Source organism: Arachis hypogaea, chromosome 9, assembly GCF_003086295.3.
Source record: "Arachis hypogaea cultivar Tifrunner chromosome 9, arahy.Tifrunner.gnm2.J5K5, whole genome shotgun sequence".
Classification (NCBI taxonomy): Eukaryota; Viridiplantae; Streptophyta; class Magnoliopsida; order Fabales; family Fabaceae; genus Arachis; species Arachis hypogaea.
In genome coordinates this window covers 97075484-97100437 of record NC_092044.1, presented here as the reverse complement: position 1 = coordinate 97100437, position 24954 = coordinate 97075484, and the positions used below count along the sequence as shown (strand labels likewise).

The following is a 24954-nucleotide window of genomic DNA, read 5'->3' as shown; positions in this document are numbered from 1 at the left end:
TTTATTTTATTATATATAAAATTTTCGAAATAATAATAACAAAATAAAATAAAATAAAGACGACAATAAAAATAAAAATAAAAATAAAATAATTTAAAAATATTTTATGAAGATTTTCGAAAAAGTGAGGAGAGAGAAAGTGGTTAGGATATTTTCGAAATGGATATAAATTTTTTTTTAAAAAAAATCTTAAAAGGATAAGATTTGAAAAATTGTGAAATTAAAATCTGAATTTTTATAAAAAAATTCGAAAAATTTGCTTGAAAATAGTTAGAGAAGATAATTTTTTTATTTTTGAATTTTATGATGAAAGAAAAAAACACACAAAAGACACAAGACTTAAAATTTTTAGATCTAATGTTCCTTGCTTTCGAAAATTTTGGAGGAAAAACACCAAGGAACACCAAACTTAAAAACTTTAAGATCAAAACACAAAGAAGACTTAAGAACACTTTGAAGATTCACAAGAACAACAAGAACAAAAGAAAGAACACCGAACTTAATTTTTTTTTTTTGAAAACCAAATTAAATTTTCGAAAATTAAAGAAAATTAACAAGAGAACACCAAACTTAAAGTTTGGCACAAGATTCAATCAAAGAAAAAAATTATTTTTGAAAAAGTTTTAAAAAGAAGATACCCAATTGCCAAGAACATAAGCCAACGCTCTAGCCAACTGAGCTATAAATGTAACATGTTTTAATATTGTATAAAAAAAGTATTTTTGAAAACTAATATTTTGAAAAAGTACAAGGAAAACACAAAAACACATAGAACAAGAAAAACCAAAGATCAAATAAGAAAAATTGACAAGAACAATTTGAAGATCAAGGAAAAACAAAGAACATGCAATTCGAAAATGGAAAGACAAAGAAAAGCATGCAATTGACATCAAAATTAAAACATGACACTAAACTTCACAAAAAACTAAAAATTAATAAAGAAAAATAATATTTTAAAAAAGTTTTTAAAAGGGATAATAAAAGATGCAATTCTAGTGAAAAAAAGATAAATTTTTCCTAATCTAAGCAACAAGATTCACCGTCAGTTGTTCAAACTCAAACAATCCCCGGCAACGGCGCCAAAAACTTGGTGCACGAAATTGCAATCACACTTTTGTAATCCGCACAACTAACCAGCAAGTGCACCGGGTCGTCCAAGTAATACCTTATGTGAGTATGGGTCAATCCCACGGAGATTGTTGGTATGAACCAAGCTATGGTTTTCTTATTAATCTTAGTCAGGATGCCAATAAGGTTAATTGAATTTAATTGTAAAAAGTGAAAGTGTTTGGAATAAGTAATTGTTACTCAATAATGGAGAATATGTTGGAGGTTTGGAGATGCTTTGTCTTCTGAATTCCTATAAAATAATGCTTTCTCACTTTCATAAATGCAAGGCTCCTTCCATGGCAAGCTGTATGTAGGGTGTCACTGTTGTCAATGGCTACCTCCCATCCTCTCAGTGAAAATGGTCCAAATGCTCTGTCACAGCACGGCTAATCATCTGTTGGTTCTCGATCATGTCGGAATAGGATCCATTGAACCTTTTGCGTCTGTCACTACGCCCAACGCTCGCGAGTTTGAAGCTCGTCATAGTCATCCAATCCCAGAATCATACTCGGAATACCACAGACAAGGTTTAGACTTTTCGGATCCTCATGAATGCCGCCAACAATTCTATCTTATACCACGAAGATTCTGATTAAGGAATCTAAGAGATACTCATTCAATCTAATGTAGAAAGGAGGTGGTTGTCAGGCACACGTTCATGGATTGAGAAAGGTGATGAGCGTCACGGATCATCACCTTCTTCATAGTGAAGCGCGAATGAACATCTTAGATAGGAACAAGCATGTTTGAATGGAAAATAGAAATAATTGCATTAATTCATCGAGACGCTGCAGAGCTCCTCACCCCCAACAATGGAGTTTAGAGACTCATGCCGTCAAAGAGTATAAAATTTAGATCTAAAAATATCATGAGATACAAAATAAATCTCTAAAAGTTGTTTAAATACTAAACTAGTAACCTAGGTTTACAGAAAATGAGTAAACTAGGATGGATAGTGCAGAAATCCACTTCTAGGGCCCACTTGGTGTGTGCTGGAGCTGAGACTTAAGCTTCTCACGTGCCTGGGCTGTTTCTGGAGTTGAACGCCAGGTTGTAACCTATTTCTGGCGTTGAACTCCAACTTGCAACCTGTTTCTGGTGCTGAACGCCAAACTGCAACATGGAACTGGCGTTGAATGCTTGTTTACGTCGTCTATCTTCACTCAAAGTATGGATTATTATATATTTCTGGAAAGCCCTGGATATCTACTTTCCAACCCAATTGAGAGCGTGCCAATTGGACTCCTGTAGCTCCAAAAAATCTATTCCGAGTGCAGGGAGGTCAGAATCCAACAGCATTCGCATTCCTTTTTCAGCCTAAATCAGATTTTTGCTCAGCTCCCTCAATTTCAGCCAGAAAATACCTGAAATCACAGAAAAACACACAAACTCATAGTAAAGTCCAGAAATATAAATTTTGCCTAAAAACTAATAAAATTATACTAAAAACTAACTAAAACATACTAAATTCTAAATGAAATTACTCCCAAAAAGTGTATAAAATATCCGCTCATCAGTTTCGGTACTATGGTAAATTTATACGTACCAGTACGATAAAAACGTGGACAAATAAAAATAGAACACTTAGATTATATTATATAGGTCAGCATTTAATTTTTTTAAAGTGTATATTATATTATTACTTTTACTAAAATATCTTTATAATTTATTTGAAAAAGATAAAAACCTTTTACTTGTTTCTATAAAAAATTTAAACATCCTTATTTTTATTTTAGACAAACACTACCTTTATAAACCTAACAAATATAAAAATTCAATAAATTTTAATTTTTGAATTTCAAAATTCAAATAATTTAAAACAAAATGGTCCAGAAACAAGATCAGGGGAAAAAAAAGAAAACTACTCTTCAATCTTCATCTTCATCTTACTCCCTTTTCCAACCTTGAGACGCAACCATGACGGCTGCGACAGCGAGAGGGAGAGGCGGAGCGGCGGCAAACCAAAGAGGACAACCACTTTTTTTCTTGTTCGTCGTCGCCCGCTCCTATCCCTCGCCGCTCGTTCATTGCCGCTCCTGGTCCCTCGCCGCTCGCTCATTGCCACTACAAGAAAAATTACTTTTAGCGGCCATTTATTTTGCTTTTAGCGGCAATAAAAATAGCTGCTAATACATTTACCGATAATTAGACATTAGCCGTCTTATACTTCGCCGCTAAAAGGTTTTAGCGGTAATTATAACATTTGTCGGTAAAGACCTTTTTAATAGCCGCAAAAAGTATATAACTATTAGCGGTCATTTTCTTGGCAATTTATATGGCCACCAAAAATAATTCTAAAATTGCAATGTTATTCATTTTTAGCGGCCATTATTATTGCCGCCAAAACCCATTTTACCGACAATTTATATGGCCACTAAAAATAATTCTAAAATTGTAATGTTATTTACTTTTAGTTGCTATTAGTATTGCCGCTAAAAATTTAAGAATTTATTTATATTATACTCATTTCTTAGAAACAACGAACTACCTTTTTTTTTCTAGAATCTCAATTATTTGTGTCACCAATTATTATTATTATTATTATTATTATTATTATTATGCAGAATATAAATATACTGAAATTAATTGCTACAAAATGAGATATTTTATTAAACTCAAAATATTGATATACAAATTTCTCTTAAATATACACTTGTGAGCAAGTTACAATGAATCATAAATACAACCATGTCCTGGATCACAACATAATCAAACAAAATGAAACCAACATAAGAATGTATTGACCATAGTAACCTGACCATAAATAAGGCTATAAATATAATCCATACTTGTGCTTCCTGGATCTTCATAGGATTTCCACTTGCCTTGTCTTCTGATAGTTTTTCCTTCCAAACCTTATTAAGGCCTTTATATTCATATCTTCTATCTTGAAAACTTGAACCATGAACTAGATAGCACAAAACCAAGGCTTAGAAGTTATAACAGAAAGCAACCAACCAATGGAGCAAGAAAAATTGAGGAGATTATGTTTGAAGTTGAAGTTTAATGTGACAATATTAAATTTATGAACTTATGTATTAAATATGTTCTGCAGATTAAAAGAGAACGGCCCAGAAAAATACACTAATGAATTAAAGATGTAAGACAGCAGTCCTTACTTTCTCCCTGGAGAATCCTGTACAACTTGGACTCATACAGCAACTAAGGATGTCTTGTGTTGACATTTTCCTGATTTAGAAGGGCATAGAGCAACAAGTAACAGACATAAAAGACCAAGAAAAACATATCGGCAGCACTCATATATATTCAATATAAACATGACAACAGTGCCAAGCGTAGTTCGAGTGAGAGACGAGTATTGCAGATTACAGAACAGAGAAGAAAAGGAGGAAATGCCTTAATAGAGACTACTAAAAGAATCACATCCTGACACCACCTAAGCCTCTATAAGAATAGAGATTGAAAGGCAAAGTAAAAAAAAAAAAACTATGTAGAGTTTAAAAGATGTTGGGAGACTCAAGTAGTAAACCTTCCAAATTAAATTCTACAAAAATAATCCATGTACATAAATTCTATCCAAATTTATTGTGAAAGGACCTAAACTTTTGACCAGATTATAGCTATGCTTTTGGTTTGAAACTTTGACTAAGTGTAACAACAAATATTTATTAACACTCCTAACTCCACTAGATTAGTCACAAGTTTCATTCAATTGAACATTTTCAGTCTTAAAACATTTTTTTTAAAAAAATCTGAATACTACAAAAATATTGATGTGCCTATGATAAAATCTAGCATGCATTTTGGTATTTTGTACATGCTAAATTATAATCAACATATACAAGTTTGGACAGTAACACATCAATGTAGTCCTCTTTACAAATTTAAAACAATAGAACATGAACAGTATAATACAAATACTGATTGTATATATAATTAGAATTAAGTCTCAAGAGAAACAGAGGAGTACCAATTCTTTGGCACATTTGATACGGCATACGACGGTAAAAAAGAAGAAGGGGTGGCGCCTGTGAGAAGAACACTAGAAGATATTATAATCAAATACATGTTGAAATTTGAAAACTTCAAAAAGTTTCACAACAAAGCTAGACAAGCAAGGTATCTAGGAAGCACTGACACGGGATACGGACACGACACAACACGAATATGCCGACACGTTTAGGATACCTTGTGAATTAAAATTTAAATAATATATTAAATTAATAAAATATCATATTGTAAATATAAGAGTAAATATAATTGCATAAAAAAGTCTTAAAATTATGTAATTATTAAAAAAATAAAAAATTTTAATCTACTCTTGCCATTTCGCTAACAAAAAATGCATCAATTTCTTCTCCTCCAAGTCCATCATCTGCAAACACCACAGCTTCTATTATCTGCAAACACCACGCACCACACAATGTAGTTCCTATCTATTTTATTCGGTTCGATTTATTATTCGTGCTAATGAAGAACAACGCCTTCGATTTTTTTTACATATTTTTTGTATTGTTTTTTAAATTATTTAAAATTTGAAAATAAAGTTAGTTGAATTTTGATATTTGATAAATTTAAAAGGATAGTTGTTTCAAAGAGAAATAAAATTCTGCTAAAGTCTTTTTGTAAAATTAAATAAAAAGATATTTTTATTTTTATTAAATTATAAGAATGTTTTAGTAAAAATAATGATATGATATATATTAAAAAAAGAATAACGTAGATAATATAATTCAAGTATTGTATTTTTATTTATTCACATTTTTATTGTATTAATGCGTATGAATTTCTCAATTATACCGAAATAAACACCATTAATATTAAGCTCTCTACTTTATTAAGTATTACTCTTTTTTTCTTTTTCTTTTGAAGTTGTAAGTATATTCAGAATGAAATACCTGCATAAAGACTTGCCATAATAGGTAGGCATAGCAATTATTTTACTAACATAAGGGAAAGGCATATATTGACCATGCCAATTATGTAATTAGTTATTAATTAATAGAATTAGTACCAACAGATATGGAAAATGTTTCTTCTATTAATTAATAGTTTAGAATTTGAGTCTTGGATATGGAAAATTCAATGCTTGAAGAGCAATGCCCCTTATGAAATCCATAATGCTTGAAAAAAATTGAAAAAACACTTGTGGACAAAAAATAAAATAAAATTAGGGTATAATTTTAGCATAATGACAAGGAAGGCATATATAGCTGCAAATTACACAGCGAGAGATCAAAAGTTCAAATAAGATTTCTAATCATTTTTATTTAATAAAAAGATGTTTCATAGGGAAAAATAATTTGTAACCGCTACAAGTCTTTTTTTTTTTTGGACAGGACCTTACAAGTCTAAAGAGAAACAAAATTAAATCATTTCTATTTTTTAAAAAGACAAGGTGTATTTGCCTATTTGGTTTCCTATTTCTTTTTTTTTTGGATAGATACATTGTTTGTTTTTTGGAATTCAGAGAAGTAGTGTTCTCATTCTGAAAAGTAAATATGTAACTGGACTACTATTTCTTCAATCATAGCCCAAATAATACACTACAAGAAAACACGTCTATTGCCACGCTTTTAAAGCGTGGCGAAAAGCTGAAAAAGGCGTGGCGATAGCTTTTTGCCACGCTTTTTGAGCTACCGCCACGCTTCTGAAAGGGTGACCTATCAAAGGGTGGCGGTTGCTCTATCGCCACGCTTTTTACAACTGGCCACCCATTAAAGCGTGGCCATATGCGAGAGATACGGCCACGCCTTAGAAGCGTGGCGATAGGGAGAGATACGGCCACGCTTTGGAAGCGTGGCGATAGGGAGAGATACGGCCACGCTTTGGAAGCGTGGCGATAGCAAAGATATACAGCCACGCTTTAAAAGCGTGGCGAAAGCCTTGTTAAATTAAAAAAAATAATATTTATTTTCCTTACTTGATCTTCATTACTACACAATATAAATTTTCAATCCTTTTTTATTACCAAACCTACAAATATAGTATGCAATTCTTATTACAAGACAAATCAAACAATAGTTAGTGACATATATAATTTACTATAATTGTTTTATACATTAAAAAACTAATACTCAAATACAAAATAAATCTCGAGTTCAAATTCCAAAACTAAAAACCGAAGAAAAATACAAAAACAAGACAAGTTAAAACTGCTCATAGTATATCAAATTACACTAATAGAGATGATCATCAACCTAAATACTTGGTAAAAGATCAGAATCAACCTAAAACTGCTCCACTTTGTGCACGTTCAAATAATCCATTCTAATACTAGCCTGCAGCAAAATATCAACAACAAATTGAACCAACAAAAACGATATATAATGATTTATAATGCTGTATCTCTAACTCATAATGATCAAGTGTCATTATCTTTTTAATATAATCTTCAAACTTCAGAAATAAACATGATTGGTTGAGATATTGATGGTGCAATGTGCTCAGATTAAGTGTATTATGAACCTATGTGCTCCATAAGAGTTGCAACCCCATCGCAAAACTGTAGCAGTTCCATCTCTTTCTATTAGAAATTTAGAACTAGCTAGCTCGATTTCTTTGTATCATAATGAATAATGAATATCAATTATCTTTTCTTTTTGTATGTGAAGTAATGAATATGATGCACATCAAAGATAGTTATAAATAACTAAGATATTAATAGAAACACAAAATCGAGACTATGTTATAAATAACTCCTAAATCAAACAAATACGCAGATACAAGATCCTCACAAAGTCAAAATAGTATATCTAATAGTACTATAGTAGAGAAGTAAAGAAGACTTAGATTACTAGCTCAACTTGTTTGGAGGCCCCAAAATCTACAAGTTTAATGCAACCTTTATTATCTACAAGAATATTGGCCCCCTGAAATTGATTACAATTGAACATTAGTAACTCAAAAAAGGAGATCTGACATGCTAATCAATGATACTACAAGAAAAATCACATTATTATTATTATTATTATTATTATTATTATTATTATTATTATTATTATCAAACTTTGGTGTCAGGATTCAGAACGTTCAAGACACAACTCAAAATAAGAAAGAATCATCAACAGAAGCAATTGTTTATTAAACAGCAGCAGTAAATAGCATGTTTCCGAGGTTCAAGCAAGCAGCAAACAGAATTCATATGACTTAACCAGTTCCACAAATTGAAATCATTGCAGTTCATATAATATGGACCAAGCAACAAGCAAAGCAGCACTCAGCAACAACAAACCAAGAAAAATTAATGAAACAATAACACTTTCACAGCATCTATTTTGGACAATGAAAAAAAATACAATAAACAGCAATCACAAGTCCAGAATTCAACACCAAAACAGCACAATAAACAAGTTCATCCAGGGCAACATTCAGAGGAAAGACAAATTCATTCCGAACAGCAGCAGTAAACAAAACAAAACCTACATCCACTAACCAGTCCAGATTCTCTAACCACCTAATTCAACTAAGCTAAATTAGTTGAACTAAACAAGCTAAACAGAATGAGTTAAACCAGATTAAATGAGATAAAAGGGGAACCTGGGAAGCAGGGAATTGGAACAGGGGAAAGAAAGGGAAAGATTGATGATGATGAGTGAATGGTCGAAGCAACACGGTGGCGGCCTAGTGGTGGCGCTGGGGTAGCGACAGTGGCAGAGGGTGGGTGCACAGTAAAACAGGGTCTAGTAGTGGCTCTGGGCTCGTGGAGAAACACTGGACATCGGGCAACCATCATTGTAAAGATTAAAATGCAAATCAGAAGACATCAAACAAAAATATCCCTGAGTTCACGTCAGTAATAGTTAGTCTTCCAAACTGACGACATTTCTTGGATTCAATATTTACAAATTGCCTAAAGATCAAACCCATAAAAGAATTGCTGCATTTAAAGAGAGGAAATTACAATATTGGACCTACCCAAAAGCTTCAACCTATTTGAATTCTTTTGGAATGTATCTTCTAGCTTTCTCTGCCTTCACAAGATGGAGTTAATACAAGGCACTGATAAACAAAGAAACAGAACAGTTAATTAAAGAAACAATTCCCATTTCCCACAAATTAAAGTTGAACATACATAAACAACACTTAGAGAAAGATTCATTGTTACAATTTTGCAGACTTAATGAATTACCTTCCTCTAAATACCCATGTGATGTCTTGTAAAGCCACCAAAGTTGTTTCCAACATGTCAAGGCCAGCCTGGTTTGCAAAGATAAACACCGGCACCGACTACGATCCAGACAGAAAATCATATATATCTTTAATTAAAGGCTTTCATGGAAATGATGAACTCTACTATGAACAAAACATCTGCCATACCTTCAAAGAACAGCACAAAATGGCATCCTGATGATGCCACAAATGTTTAAGCACTGACTCTCCAATGAGATAATCAAATCTCAGCAACTCTGCCCCCAAATAATAACTGTTATTAGAAGAAAAAAGAACACAAAAGTGAAGGGCATCATCAGATACTTTTCAAGAATGAATATTCAACAATAAAGCTTGAACACAATACAACAGATGCAGACTTGCCTATAACTGCAGCAGATCCAGTTGGCTAGTGTAAGAGACTCTGGAGAACCAGGAGAGAGTTTTGAGCCAACTGCCGGGTTTATACCAGATGGAGAAATCGCCATGGCAACCCTCTGCACAGAAGGAAGAAAAAGGAAGGCAATTGAAGAACAGAATGAAAGAATGGTAGCATCTCTTGTTTGTTTCTAGATTATATGGTTCAGTAAAAAATTATAACCAACTCACATCATCCATATAAGAAGGCAGAACCTAAGGTATAAAATATAAGCATTTCATTTCCTAGTAATGTTTTACCATTTTGTCCTAAATCTTTGAATCTATCTATTCTGCCATTCCAGAAGCCATCTTGTAGAAAAAGCAACAAAAATAAGGGAATCCATACCTGATATTCAAGTAATGGTTTGACACACTTTGGTTTGCAAGAGTCTTCGAGGTATCTCTTTTGATCAACGGGTTCGTCGTCAGCCCTAAGTGCAGGTCAATAAATAAGAAAACAACAAATTAACATAGGATCAGATCCATGGGAGAAATTAAGTACAAAGAGAACAGATCTGACTGAGGAGACTTACATTGCAGTTAGCGTTGGGAGCAGAGAGAGAGACGACACTGACGATGCAGAGGAGATCGGCGAGGAGGGCGACCCTAGTGACGAGGGGGAGACGAGGCAGAGGGGAGGCTAATGGCGCAGCGAGGACGGTGCTGGTGATGGCGGGGATCTGAGCTCTTCCAGGGTTGAGAGATGGGAGTTGAGAGTGACAGCGTAAGATCGAGTTGAGAGTGAGAGAGTAGTCCCGAAGCTTTCTTTGGGCTTATTAGGGTTTGGTGAAGAGATCATACCTTTGGAATCGGAGGGCTTGGAGGAGAAGAGAGCGTCGCGGATACCTTGCCGTCGCCCATGTTTGGTGGAGCTTGAAGGTGAACAGAGAGATGAAAAGTATGAAGAAGAAGATGAAGATTAAGAAGATGAAGAGTATGAAGAGTATGAACAGTGACGAGGGCGAAGGGCGAAGGAGCTCTTCCAGGGGAGTGTGGTTTCGAAGGGAAAAGAAGATTAGGGTTAGTGTCTAACGGGTTGCGGGCCAGGTTACGGGTCGGGTTGGTGTCAATGGGTTGGGGACCCTCTTGCCACGCTTTTACAACGTAACTGTTTCTCTCTACGGCCACGCTTTCGAAGCGTGGCAGAAAAAACCTTTTGGCCACGCTTTTAAAGCGTGCCAAAAGAGGACCAGGATATGGCCACGTTTTCCAAGCGTGGCCTTAATGAAACCCTTTCACCACGCTTTTAAAATGTCCTTGTTGCTCTCTATGGCCACGCTTTTGAAGCGTGGCAGTTTTAAAACGTGGCCGTTTTTCTAATCAATTGCCACCCTTATAAAAGCGTGGCTGTTGATCCTTTTCGCCACGCTTTTGAAGCATGGCAAAAAAAAGGTGGCCAAATCTCTAATCTATCGCCACCCTCATAAAAGCGTGGCCATTGACCACTTTTGGCCACGCTTTTAAAGCGTGGCAAGAAAAAAGCGTGGCCATAGGCCTTTTTTCTTGTAGTGATACCATATCATGAAGTCCTCTGGAGAAACCAGCTTAACTATTAGCCCATCAATTGCTTAGAACATAACAAAAATTGCGACGGATCGCTTCTCAAGAGAGGTTGTCTAATCAATTTCATAAAAAAAAAGGTCCTCTAGGAAAAAACAAAGGGAGGGCGTTCTCTCCTAGGAGTGGCAGTGGGGCGGGTAGGGGCAGGTTTATGCCCTACCCGACTCCACCCCACCGTCTTGTTACTCATATACTATCCGCCCCGTCAATATCCGCGGGTAATAAATTGTAGTACTCTAACCCGCCCCTGTGGGTACCCGCTCTGCCCCTACCCGCACCTGTAAAAATTAAATAACATTTTAATATTTACATATTCATATATAAATTAAGACAAAAATTTAAAATTCATGCATAAATTAAAATACAAACATAAGATTCATACAATGTCAATAACTTCAAATTAAAAAAAGCTAATGTTTGATCACTATAAATTTAACACCATAATAAAAAAAATTACAACATTAATATAAAAAAATATTCAATCTTTATTTTTGATCATTTTTCACCATTCTTGTCCTCAAAAGGCAATGACAACCAAGGCATACTTTCCAATCCTTTCTTAAAGGATTCTTCTTACTCTTCAAGAGGTATCATCACAATCTCAAAACTCTCCTCATCTGACCTTACCTTGTCATAAAATTTCACCAGACCGAAAGTAAAGTTAGTGCATCTTTCATATGAACTCAATGAGAAATAAAGTCCAACCATCTTGCTCTTGAATTCAAAAACATCTATCTGAATGAATGAATAAAAATACTCAATCACATTTGGAAACTGCTACATATGTTTTAGTTTACAAAGTTAGTTAATTAGTAGCTTACTTTATTTTCATAATAAGAAAGCACAAAGTCACCAGAAGGAGATAGTAAGAGAGATTTCAAGGATTGGTTCCTCTTAGCTTCCTCTTCAAGATCCTTCAATTCTTAAATCTTTACTAATGTAAAAGTCGGAAACACTTTGAAAACTTTACAATAAAGAAGCATTATAGCATAGGTAAGTATTAGATTGTAAATTCTAGTATAAACTATAAAAGTACTAATTTTTTTATTGTTCTGTTGATCTAAAGCATAAAGCATGAATATGATAGCCTCATTCTCAATCAACATATATAACCAATTGCAATTGCAACATGCCAACATCATGAAAAATACTAGAGCCGAAAATAATTTAAAATAAAAAATAAAGAACAGCAATCAAACACATATAAACAAAATTGTAATTACAATGTCTCTTATTCTCATTTAAAATAAAAAATTAAAAAACTACAATTAGACACGTTAAAGCAAAATTACAATCACAAAGTCTCTAATGCTCAATCAAAATGAAAAATGAAAAACTACCATCAGAGACACAAACAAATTGCAATTAACAAAGTAATTCTCAATCAATAAATTTACAACAAAATTCTCAATCAAACACATATAAACCCACTTCAGCACATACATTTACAAAATTGAATAAAAAATTGTAAAACTTACAGTCACAGACTCAGAGAAACAAAGAGAAGGGGATCCGGTGACAGGCTCACATGCAATGGCGATGGCCAACCTCACAGCGACGACAACCAAGAGATGAATCTGTAGAAGAATAAGAAAGAACTTAGATCTCACAATATGATGGAGAGGGAAAGAGAGAGAAAGAGATAGAGAAAGCGCGCACGAGAGAACAAGAACGAGAGCTAACAACTGAGCAGCGATGACAGACTGGAGCTGCGGGCTGAGCGGCGACGGCGAGGAGCTACGGGCAGAGCGGCGACGGTGAGGAGCTGCGAGTTGAGCGGTGACGGCGAGGAGCTGCGGCGACAGCAAGGAGTGGGCAACGACGGCGAGAGAATGAGAGGCTGAACAGCGACGGCAAGGGGGCGAGAGACTGAACAACGGAGAAGAAGACCATGGCCAGATGACTTTGGTTCTTTGAGGAAGAAAAAAAAGATTATGGTGTCTGAAGGGGATGGAGACACAAAGCGAAACTCTATATATATATGTGCACTCCGGGGCGGGTTTACCCTAACCCCGAACCTGCCCGCCCCGCTCAACCACCCGTCCCGACATAAACCCGCCCCGCTCCGGGTCGGGTTTAAACCCACCCCGATCGGTTTGGGACGGGTCGGGTACCCGCGGGTTCGAGTACTCCTGCCACCTCTACTCTCTCCAGCAATTTTATATGATTCAAATAATATGGTTATTTGGTCAGCAAAATTCTCATTATCAAACTTTTTTCTCATAAAACTAACTTAGCTCTATTCAATTAATACTGATTGGTCCAATTTTAATGGAAATATCGAAGGAAATAGATCACGAGTTCTTTATAGGGTGGTAACACTATCTCAATTTGTGGATATTCATCTGGTCTCTATTCGTTTGAGGTGGAGTGAAACGAAATTGAATTTAGGTTAAATCTACTCTAATAATAATAATAATAATAATAATAATAATAATAATAATATTATTATTATTATTATTATTATTATTATAATATGTAATATATATAAAATAATTAATAATATTATATTCTATTTAACTTTTACGTTAATTTATGTTATATATATAACGATGGTTATATAAATTTCAAAATTTAATTTTATTTGTTAGATTTTAATAATTATATGGATGAATTGGGACGAGACGGATATCCACAAAGACGGGTTAGGATTTAACTTTTAACTATTCAGACATAGAATAAGACGGTTGTGATACGAATTATTATAGAACGAGACGGAGTCGAATAGAGCAAAAATCCGTGTTTATCCTAACCCCATTATTGCCACCTCTAATCCTTTGTTGTTTCCCTCCATTTTAGATTGAATTTCTACTAACGATTAAAAAAAATAAAAATGATAAAATCCTAACAGAAAAAAGTCAAACGACTGGCATAATCAATTAAGTATAAACAATATTTTATACTATTAGTAGTGGAGTCTAATGAGGTTTTAAGTTAACGTGTCGGTCTGGAAGATCGATAAAAGAGAAGAGAATTCTTCCGCTTCTGAAAGAAGTCTATATATGTTGGTAGAAGGTGTGATTTTTCCACTCCGTAACATCTGTTAAAAGGTTGTTGAAAATATGGCACATAGTTCAGTTTATACCTCCAAGAATCACTCAATTTTTTTCTGAAAATTTATTTTATATTACCTTTCTTTAAGAATATAATGAAATCGTCAAACGTGGTTTAATTTAGTTTAGTCAGTTATAAAACACTAATTTAATTTAATGTTTGTTGTCAATGATAGTCTCTTCAACATCAATAAAGATGTGGAGAAAACTACAATATCAAGTATTTAGTGGAAAAATTTATTAGTGAGGTTGGTAATAATATATACGCTTTTTTATATATAAATAAAATAAATATTTTATTTATCATATGCATAATTTTTGAAATATTGATCTCTTTAAAACCATAAATACAAAATAATTAAGCATATATTTCGAACATAAAAATTTGAATGCATTGATTTCGGATGTACTCAACATTTGGTTCGTTTGGCAAATTGAGCAGATCTCAAATGTAGTGTATAAAGTTATTTTAGAGTCACAACATTCGATATATGTAAAAATTTAGATAATATATATAAAATTGATATTATTTATCACTATTTAGATGGTATTAGTTGACTATATATAATACCATTGAAAATGTTATGGTGCACAAATTTTTATTTTAAAATTATTCTTTATTAAATATTTATAATAAAGTAATTATTTAAAATCTTTTATATTTGTATTCAAAATCTTTTTAACTATTTTAATATAAAAAAGTTATCATTTCATTAACTTCACATTTATCATTTTTATATACATTTAAAAAATAAAAAGTGAAATTCAGTATACGAATCTTATTATAAAGCAATAAAATTAAGTTAGATGCATCTCATTCTGTACAAAATAAGAAAAAAAGGTCCATTCTTTGCGTTGCTTGCTTAGACTTTCATAAAAGACAAACCCTATAAATTGGAGAGGTGAAATACTTGAGTCCCGCACATGATAGCATTCACAATAAGATTACGTGCATGAAATAATGAATTTTTCTACCAGAGAATTATAGCTAATTAGCAAACTATTTTGAAGTTTTTTAATCTTTATATTTATAGTTTTTCTTTTCAACTTTTTTTTCCTATTATTCTTAATAGAGTAATGCTACATATAAACCAAAATTAGTTATCAATGTAAAATACATATTAGAATATAAATACACATTAAAATTAAATTACACATATATTTATACACAAATATATTAGTAACTAATTTTAGTAGCTAATTTTGGTATACAAATAATATTTTTATTCTCGATACTACCACAACTTTAATTTATTTCTCGTTGTCAGTCATTGTTTCTAGCCACTTGTCAGCCATGGTCTTACTAGACCTTTAAGTTTTAAACATTAAACTCTAATTTTTCAATTCTAAATTTTAAACCTAAATTTTAAAACTTTTGAAGTGTAAGGGTTAAAGAAGTAATTCAACAATAATAGAGAAAAAAAGTAAGCTTATGTTGGCTAATCGAAAAATTAATTTTCTAAAATTTTTATTTTTTTATGAGATTATTACAACACTGGAAACATAACAATTTTCTTGATTGGAACGTTCATAAGTGATTGTTTGACAAATCACTGTTATATTGACCTCCTTTTGGTGGATTGTTATATTGACCTACTCTAATAATAACAAGAATTCCATCTTATCCTCAAGAGCTTCCGAAAATAATGTGAGTGATGAAAATCTACATATAAGGTTATACTCTATTGAGTCCAAAATTATAAATATTAGAGTAAAGGACATTTTTGTTCCTGACCTTTTTTTTTGCGGACATTTTCGTTCTCAAGCAATGAAAAATACATTAAAGTCTCTAACCGTTGAAAAATGTGGACATTTGTGTCCCTCCGTTGATTTACTCCGTTTCCACTCAACGAAAAAGGCTGAGGTGGCACAGTTGGCGCTGAGGTGGCACGTAACGGAGGCCACGTGGCATTGGGACAAAAAGTTATAGAACATATAAGTCAATGGAGACGAAAACGACGCCGTTTCGTCTCCTCCCCCAATCTTTGAAATTCGTCTTCCCTCACCCCTGGTCTGCACAGTGACGGCGCAGTGGGTGTAGTGGGGAGTTGTGGCAGAAAGGAAATTCCTCCTTCCATGGCATCTGAAGGGGGTATCATCCAGCTGGAGAAGAGAGGGAGGTCCGGTGGCCTCGAGCTCGCGTCCTAAGGAGAAAGACAGCAAACATGGCGTCTCACCAAAGTGCTTCTGTGGAGAAAACGCAGTCCTTTTCATGTCAAAGACCCGAAGCAATCCGGATAGATTGTTTCTGGGCTGTCCCTTTTACAAGGTATGAAAACGAAATGTGATGCACGTTTGGTTGAAGATTTGTTAGGGTTACTAATTTTTAGGGTTTGAATTATGTGGGTTGATTTGCTGCAGGCAAGACAACCGTATTGCAAATTTTTTGTGTGCCTTGATGAGCACGTTGCTGGACTTGGATTGACAGCAACAAAGTATATGGGAGAGAAGGAATCTGTAGATGTAGAAGATTATCACAGGCAGCAGGACATGGAAATGAGGATAAGTTGCTTGGAGAAGAGGATATTAGCTCTAGAGATGAAAAAAAAGCCAATAAGATGGTGTATCTGTGTCATTGTCATTGTGTTGATTTTTGTTGTTCTAAGTTGTAAGAGTTGACAAATGAATCAAAAAGTGTGTAATATTGTTGCAGCAATTATAGGTGAATTCAGTGTTATTTATATGATTGATGATTGTATTGCCCTGTACTTGTTGTGTAAGATGTGGAGGAAATTAAAATTGATTCCCTAATACATAACATACCATTGCATTAGTCATCCAAAAAAGTTGTTTAGTTAACATCCATGTTTATCTGACCCACAAAGGGTGTTCAAAAAGTATGGGACAGAAACCTAAATTGTTTGTACAACTTGTCAACAACCATTACATAGACAAAAAGTTATCACAAAAAGCACGTAATGACAGTAGTCTTCATTCTTTCGAGTCCTTTGTTTTTGGAGAATTTGGCAAACTTTGGGGTCGAGTTTTTTTTATTTGGAGCTGCAAATGGGATGGTTGGTGGAGTTGGCTGTTGTGTAGTAGTGTTGATTGTGGATGCACGACTGGAGCCGGCGGCCTGAAGATCTTCTGCTTTGGTATGAACCTGGACTGTTGTGGGCGAGATGTGTCATTGGCTTTCACTGGAGGTTTAAATGGACGGCCTATAGTTGGGGTTGGTGGCCTGGTTTAAGTAGTTGTTGGCCCTAGAGGTGAAATGATAAGTGTGGATCTTGTCACCCTTGTTGGAGCTTGTGGCATAGGTGGATTGCTTATGGCAGGTGATTCCACAACAGTGGGGTTTGGGGAGCTGACTGGTTGGCTGCTGGATGCATCCTGCAAATATGCATATAAGATGTGAACAGAGTAGTATTAGGAAGACAGATTAGTCCCTAAGCTTAGCAATACTAATACAGAATAGTCCCTAGGCATATCAGTAATCAGACATGGTAGTCCTTAACTATTTCTATACTAAGATAGATTAATCCCTAACCTTAGTAGTACTAATACTAAGACAGAGTAATCACTATAGGGTTCTTACCTCTGAACCTGGAGCAGATTGTGACAGTGGAAGCATAATCAGTGCCTGAGAGGCATTAGCTGATTTCTTGCTAGGGCGCCTTGTCTTCGGCTTCCAGTTTGGGTTGGAAGGGGCTCCTTTACATGTTTTGTAGTTGTGACCCTTCTCACCACACTTGCTGCAGGATACAACGAATGACCTTTTCAGTTTTCCTTCTTGCATGAGTGGCTCAGCCGGATCCTTTTGCCTATTATGAACCTTTGGCCGTCCAATTGGCCTTTTGATAATAGGTGGGTCTGGCTTCGAGAACTCAGTTCCAACCCAAAATTCTGGACTTGGAACAAGCTTAATACAGTGTGCATATGTCCTCCTAATGGACTCCATGCATAGCCAAGGGTGGAGATAGTCCTGAGGTGTGTCATGTCTCTTCCTTATGGCAGCAAATGCATGTAAGCAGGGCATGCCTAAGGTAATGCAGCGAATGTGAGTAATATAACCACAGTAAAGGAAATTCATATCAACATAGCAATGAAACTGGACCAAGTACTGTATAGGAGTTACCAGTCAGTTGCCATCGATTGCATGAGCAATTGTGCCTAATGAGGTCCACATCCACCTTAGTTCCTTTCCAAGAAACCTCAAACCTCTTTCGTTCATTATCACCAACCCATTCAGCCGTCCACTTGGTGCTTAGGTTTAACAGCTTCTCCATCCTCTTTTCCTGAACTGGTGCTAGCCTCCCTGAGTGATTCTCCAAGACCCGTTTATGATTCACCATCCACCTTATGAGATAGCATCTGATTTCTTCACACATGGTCAGGATAGGCTTGCAACGATAGCTTACTATTTTTGCATTAAAAACCTCACACATATTGTTTGTGAGGTTATCCACTTTTGGCCCATGGGAGAAGTAAGCCTTCACCCATGTCTCAGGTTCAAATTTGCTGAGGTACTCCTAGGCACCCTTGTTAACTGTCTTCAACTTCTCCATGCATTCCTTGAACTCAACAACAGTCGTGCACCTGGCACACTCCCACACAACTTGTCGAATGTACAGATCCTTGTAACGATTGATGAAGTTTTTCCACATATGCATAACGTAATTACGGAGCTTAGCATAAGGCATGACCTCCTTCAACGCAGGCAGCAAACCCTGGCCACAACATAATCAACCACACAGCAATGAAATTAACCAAGTAGGTAGCAATGAATATCATCAACAAATTATAAATGATCTAAACCAAATGCAGAGCAATGACAATAACCATAAACTGGAGTTACCTTCTGTTGGTCTAAAATGAAGTTCCAGCCATGGTTAGCATCGTCTCCTATGTCCCCTTGCAGATTGGTCAGGAACCACTTCCAGGCTTCCTTAGTCTCAACCCTGACCACTCCATAGGCAACAACATAGAATTCGTTGTTTGCATCCTGAGCAACTGCTGCTAGAAGCCAATCATCGTAATATGTCTTCAGAAATCACCCATCCAGATGCAACAGGGGGACCATCTGGAATTGGCATGAGCTCAAGCCTGGCTGATGAGCCTGGATTGCTCCTCAGTATTTCCTCACAATAATCCCTGGATCTCTTGTATTGTTTCTTTTCATTTCCTTGGATCTTCTCCCTAGCCTCCTTCACTGCTCTATAAACCATTTTAGGATGGGGACAGAGGGCAAAGTCCTCCTTAAGAAAATCAGTAGCCTCCTTTGTATTCATGTGTGGTTGGGTGGACATCCGCTTTTCAATCTTCTTACTTAGCCAGTGTTGATCAGCAGTGTTGCTGCCCAAATCCCTTGCACAAGTGTGTTCTGGATGGTAGGTCTTCACTTGATAACACTGCAGACTTTTGTTGTATGACAAGTGAACCAAGTAAGGGCACTCCTTATCCCCACACCCCACTTTCACTCTCTCTTTGTCATTTTTTATCCATTTCACTTTCCGACCCTCAGCGATGAAACAATCCTTAACTACCTCCTTAAACCTGTCTACAGTGGCAAACCTAGTTTCTAGCTCAAACCTGCCCTCACCATGAGCATACTTATCATTAAACTCTGGAAACTTTTCACCTCTGCCTTCATCATCAGATGATATGGGAGTATGTAAGTCTTCAGACTCATACTCAAACATTATCTCCTCCACCTCCGTTGGGAGCTCACTGACATAAAACCCACCCTGACTGCATAATCCGGCTGGACATCAGGTCTTTGATCCCCTGCTTCACCACGTGCATCAGTCCCATTCCCACTCCCTTCTCCTCTTTCATTAACCCTTGTGCGAAATTGTCTTTTCTTCTTCCCTTGCTTCCTTGGTGTAACTACCTTCTTCCTAGGAGTATTTACCTTCTTCTTAGGAGTAACTACCTTCTTTTTACCCTTCACACATCTTTTCCTCTTCCCAACAGTGACCCCACCATTGCTGTCACTCTCACTGCTGTCACTCTCAATTCCAGCCGGTGGAGGTTTGTACAAGATGTCATCTGTGCTCTCGTACCCGTTATCAGATGAAGAGGAATAATTCACTTCCTCTGTAGTTTCATCCACCTCCCCTGCAGTGTCTCTGTCCTGGGCAGCATCTTGAACAACCTCCGACTCGTCGACAGGATGGTCAAAGTATATATGGAACTCACCTCGCCCTGGGTGCTTCATTAGGTTCTCTCGCATTGCATTGATCCCGACATCCCCAGTCAATATGTTCATCCCGGATTCAAATTCAGTGCTCGATGGATCATACCAGTATACTGCCTTGTATGACTGGTAGCCCAAACCCTTAAATAGTGTCATTAGGTCTCCGAAATTCATAAAGTCTAGGTCCATCTCAGGGAACCTCTCCTCCTTTTCATTTTGATAAACCATTTTTCCACCAACTCCTCTTACGAAGTTCCCTCCATGATGAAAGACCGGAACCACAAACACGTCAACCATCTGAAATTGACCAGTGCAGAACTAGGATTAAAAAAGGAAACACCACAACATATGGAAGACACTACATTTTCCGAACACAATCCCTCCCCCTAATCCTACACAGCACGCAATACACCCCTTTTTCACTTTCTTTTTTACTCTGTAAACATGCAAACACATTGCATTCCTAGCTAAGCATAACAATCTTACCTTGTGACGACGACACCAGCCACAACCTCAGACGAAGCTTCTCCTCAGCCTCTGCCACCAGCGATCACCCTTGGCCTTTTGCTCTTCTACGTGTTGTATGTTTTGGAGGGAGAAATAGAGACGCAGGAGTTTGATCGTTTGGGTTAGGATTTTCTGTAATTCTCTCACTCAACTATGGGTCTTCTGGGTATTGTATATGGGGATTCAACTGTGTTGATTGGGGGAGGAGACGAAACGGCGTCGTTTTCGTCTCCAGGGACTTATATGTCCTATAACTTTTTGTCCCAATGCCACGTGGCCTCCGTTACGTGCCACCTCAGCGCCAACTGTGCCACCTCAGCCTTTTCCGTTGAGTGAAAACGGAGTAAATCAACGGAGGGACACAAATGTCCACGTTTTTCAACGGTCAGAGGCTTTAATGTATTTTCCATTATTTGAGGACGAAAATATCCGCAAAAAAAAGGTCAGAGACAAAAATGTCTTTTACTCTAAATATTAATACTAAGCTCTCTACTTTATTAAGTACTACTCTTATTTCTTTTTCTTCTTTCATTTTCTTTTTAATAAGTTGTGACTTTTGAGTATATTCAGAATGAAATGCTTGCATAAAGAGTTGCCATAATAGATAGGCTTAGCTTATTATTTTACTAACATGTTGATTAACATGTGACTAGCTAACAAATAGTTAGTTTTACTTTGATTTCAAGCCATGTATGATTTTCAAATATGTCATAACCCTTGATCATGTCATCCTCCATTCATATCACTTTTCTCTTTTTTCTTCTTTTTTTCTTCTCTATGGTCAAACGTCTACAAACATATTAAAGATGTAGCATATGTGTTATGAAGTTTGTGAATATTAATTACATAAAGAAACTTTACATCTATAACCCATGTTAAACCTGTGCACTTGTATTGTACGTGTCAATCTACTAGCCTATTAGTTGTTAATTAGATGAACTTTAAGTCAACGATGCATGATAAACTTGTGTTTAGCATTAAAAAACTTTCTGTAGTTGGTCATGATAATGCGCAACATATATATAAACTACTTCAACAAAAAAAGTTTAGCCTTCCAAAATTTTGTTAGATTTTAATTGATCGAATGATGTGAGAATTATTGGCACAAACAAATAAGAAATTATTTTAATTGCTTGGCACGCAGGGCACTATAGGAATTATATATATATATATATATATATATATATATATATATATATTCTAATTTTTTTATAATCTGAATTTAAAAAATTTAAAAAATTAATTTGGAAGTTAATTTTTTCAGTTAGTATTAACTAATTTTTTAATTATTTTAAATTTTAAAACCTAATTCTAAAATTGTAAATTTCAAAAAAAGAATTAAAAAATAATTTTAAATAAAAAATTAATGAGTGTTAACTAATTAAAAATTAATTCTTTATATTTAATTTGGAGCACAATTATGCATAGATTTTTTTAGATTGTCTTATACTATGTTTCTTTTGAAATAATAAAGATCAATGTCTAAAATTTTTAGTCATCTATCAGTGTTGATATTATTATGAAAGAAAATAACGTTTTCAAAAAGTTTAAATTGATTAAAAAATACATAAATAATAATAATTATATTTTTTACAGTTATACTAAAAAAATTTAAATGAACAAAAAATACAAGTTAAGAATGGGAATGTCAACTTGTAGGGTTCGTTCATTTATTCGGTCAACATAGATGAATATATAGCATGATGGATGTTTTAATTCCTAACATCAAAATTATACTACTTGAAATATACAGGATAGAAAAATAAAAAACTTATAATAAGGAATTAATTTTAAATAGTTAATATTAACTTTTTTTTTTGTAAAATTATTTTTTAATTTTTATTTTGAAGAATTTAAAATAAAAAATTAAAAAATAGACTAATATTGGTAGAAAAAGAAAATGATCTCTAATTGAGCTCTTATAGCAACGCATCATTCCACTTTTATTTATTTGGTCTATCTGAAATTGGAAATGTAATGAGAGAAGAGATATAATAAGCACTAAGACATGTTTATTGGAGGCGGAGGCAACCCAGTAATTGACATTACAAGTTTACAAGTTACAACATTTGCTGAACTGGAAAATGCATGAAATTAAAGCAAGTACAGTACGTAATGTAATCAATACAAGATAGATTATTTCTTTATTTGTCAACAACAACTAACATTCCACTTTGTACTTCACATCCATCTTCATTCAAAAGGAGCAGCTTGGTAATCACGAAACTCGAAGAAAGGATTGCTCCTATACATTCACTGGACCAAAAATGATAGGCTAAGCCATCAATTTTTGGATGTTGGATAGTGGCCATAAGGTGGTGGGCATGGGGGACTGTTGTAGCTGGGTGGCTTCTCAAACGGGGGTTTGTACAATGGTGGAGGCTTCTCAAACGGAGGTTTGTATAATGGCGGTGGCTTCTCAAACGGAGGTTTGTACAACGGCGGTGGCTTCTCAAACGGAGGTTTGTACCATGGTGGTGGCTTCACGTAGGGTGGTTCATACACCGGCGGTGGTTTAACATAGGGAGGTTCATTCACTGGCGGGGGCTTCACATAGGGAGGTTCATACACTGGCGGAGGCTTCACATTGGGAGGTTCGTACACTGGTGGTGGTTTCACATAAGGTGGTGATGGCTGGTATTCCGGTGGAGGCTTTTCGTGGGGTGGCTTCTCGTATGGTGGTTTCTCATGGTGGGGTGGCTTCTCATGGTGAGGTGGTTTTTCATGATGTGGTGGCTTCTCATGATGTGGTGGCTTCTCATGCGGTGGTTTTTCATAAGGTGGCTCATAATAAGGTGGCTCGTGTTCTGGTGGTGGCTTCTCATAAGGTGGCTCGTGTTCTGGTGGTGGCTTCTCATAAGGTGGCTCGTGTTCCGGTGGTGGCTTCTCATAAGGTGGCTCGTGTTCCGGTGGTGGCTTCTCATAAGGTGGCTCGTGTTCCGGTGGTGGCTTCTCGTGAGGTGGTTCCTCATAAGGTGGTGGCTCGTGTTCTGGTGGCGGTTTCTCATAAGGAGGTGGCTCATGCTCCGGTGGTGGCTTCTCATAGGGTGGCTCGTGTTCTGGTGGCGGCTTCTCATGATGAGGAGGTGGATAAAAGGGAGGCTTATTGTGGAACGGTGGAGGCCAGATTGGAGGCTTATAGATTGGTGGTGGTTCATAGGTGGGTGGGTTCTCAAGTGGTGGTGGCTCGTAGTAATTACCCAACACAAGTGTTGGAGTGGTGGTTAGAGCCACCACTCCAACCATTAGAAGAAGTATTAGTGATGAGTGCATAGAAGACATTTCTTAGCTTTTCAGGTTGCGATTGAAGTGAGGAAAGTGAGAACATCATGCATGCTATTTATAGAGTTTTCTTAGGAACTGAGGGAGATAGATAAGCTAAGGGAACTTCTAATTTGCATTGGAGATGTGGCTCATCAATTTGTCTTATTTTATTGCATGTCAAGATCTGTAGTGAGTGAAGTCAAAGGAGGTAGTTGTGATTTCCGAATCTTCATGTTGCGGATTAAGTACCCCTTTCTCAACATATGCTTTCCATCTTACTTTTCATCTTTCAAATAATAATAATAATAATAATAATAATAAGAGAAAATTTCACTCCACTCTCCATGTATATTTTCCTCCCTTCTAACTTTTAAAAAACCTTATTTTTAATTCATTTTAAACTTTTTGTGTTAACTAATGTTAACTTTATCCATTTTTTAAGAAAAAAATTATTTTTTTAAAAAAAATATTCATTAGCAAAAATTTTATTTTTTATTATTAAATTTTGTTTAATAAAATATTCTTTAATAAATTATTTTTTATTGATTAAATTGTATTTTTAAAAAATTTAATAATTATGTTATTTTTTTAAATACCCTTTAATAATTTTTTAATTATTAAATTATAATTTTACCAAAATTTTTGTTAACAATTTGTTTATATTTTACTATTAATTTTTCGATATCTATATATTATTTTAACATTAAATAAAAAATTTTAGTAAGATTATTTTTCAATATCAATAAATATTAATTGTTATACATATTACCAGTAGTAAGATTTTTTTAT

At 35.2% G+C, this 24954-nt stretch overlaps 2 protein-coding genes across 2 annotated transcripts; both read right to left on the bottom strand.

Moving 5' to 3' along the window:
• Window positions 1-18727: 18727 nt before the first annotated feature.
• LOC112709349 (uncharacterized) lies at window positions 18728-19897 on the bottom strand. Its single transcript, XM_025761240.1, has 3 exons — window positions 19276-19897; window positions 19054-19214; window positions 18728-18925 (listed from the first exon to the last, which is right to left on the bottom strand). Exons 1-3 carry the CDS (start codon window positions 19895-19897, stop codon window positions 18728-18730), a joined length of 981 nt encoding a protein of 326 aa, XP_025617025.1.
• Window positions 19898-22893: 2996 nt separating this feature from the next.
• LOC112711280 (uncharacterized) lies at window positions 22894-24376 on the bottom strand. The gene has a single exon (XM_025763892.3). The coding sequence runs from the start codon at window positions 24181-24183 to the stop codon at window positions 23185-23187; it is 999 nt and encodes a 332-aa protein (XP_025619677.1). The 5' UTR covers window positions 24184-24376; the 3' UTR covers window positions 22894-23184.
• Between the last annotated feature and the right edge of the window lie 578 nt (window positions 24377-24954).

What these genes read in the sequence shown, in the direction of transcription:
- LOC112709349 (XM_025761240.1), bottom strand. Translation starts at nt 19,897, where the DNA reads ATGTTTGAGTATGAGTCTGAAGACTTACATACTCCCATATCATCTGAT. An exon ending in GCTCATGCCAATTCCAGATG is followed by an intron (nt 19,215 to 19,275) that starts GTCCCCCTGTTG and finishes ATTGGCTTCTAG; the next exon opens with CAGCAGTTGCTCAGGATGCA. An exon ending in TCATTTTAGACCAACAGAAG is followed by an intron (nt 18,926 to 19,053) that starts GTAACTCCAGTT and finishes TGTTGTGGCCAG; the next exon opens with GGTTTGCTGCCTGCGTTGAA.
- LOC112711280 (XM_025763892.3), bottom strand. Translation starts at nt 24,183, where the DNA reads ATGTCTTCTATGCACTCATCACTAATACTTCTTCTAATGGTTGGAGTG.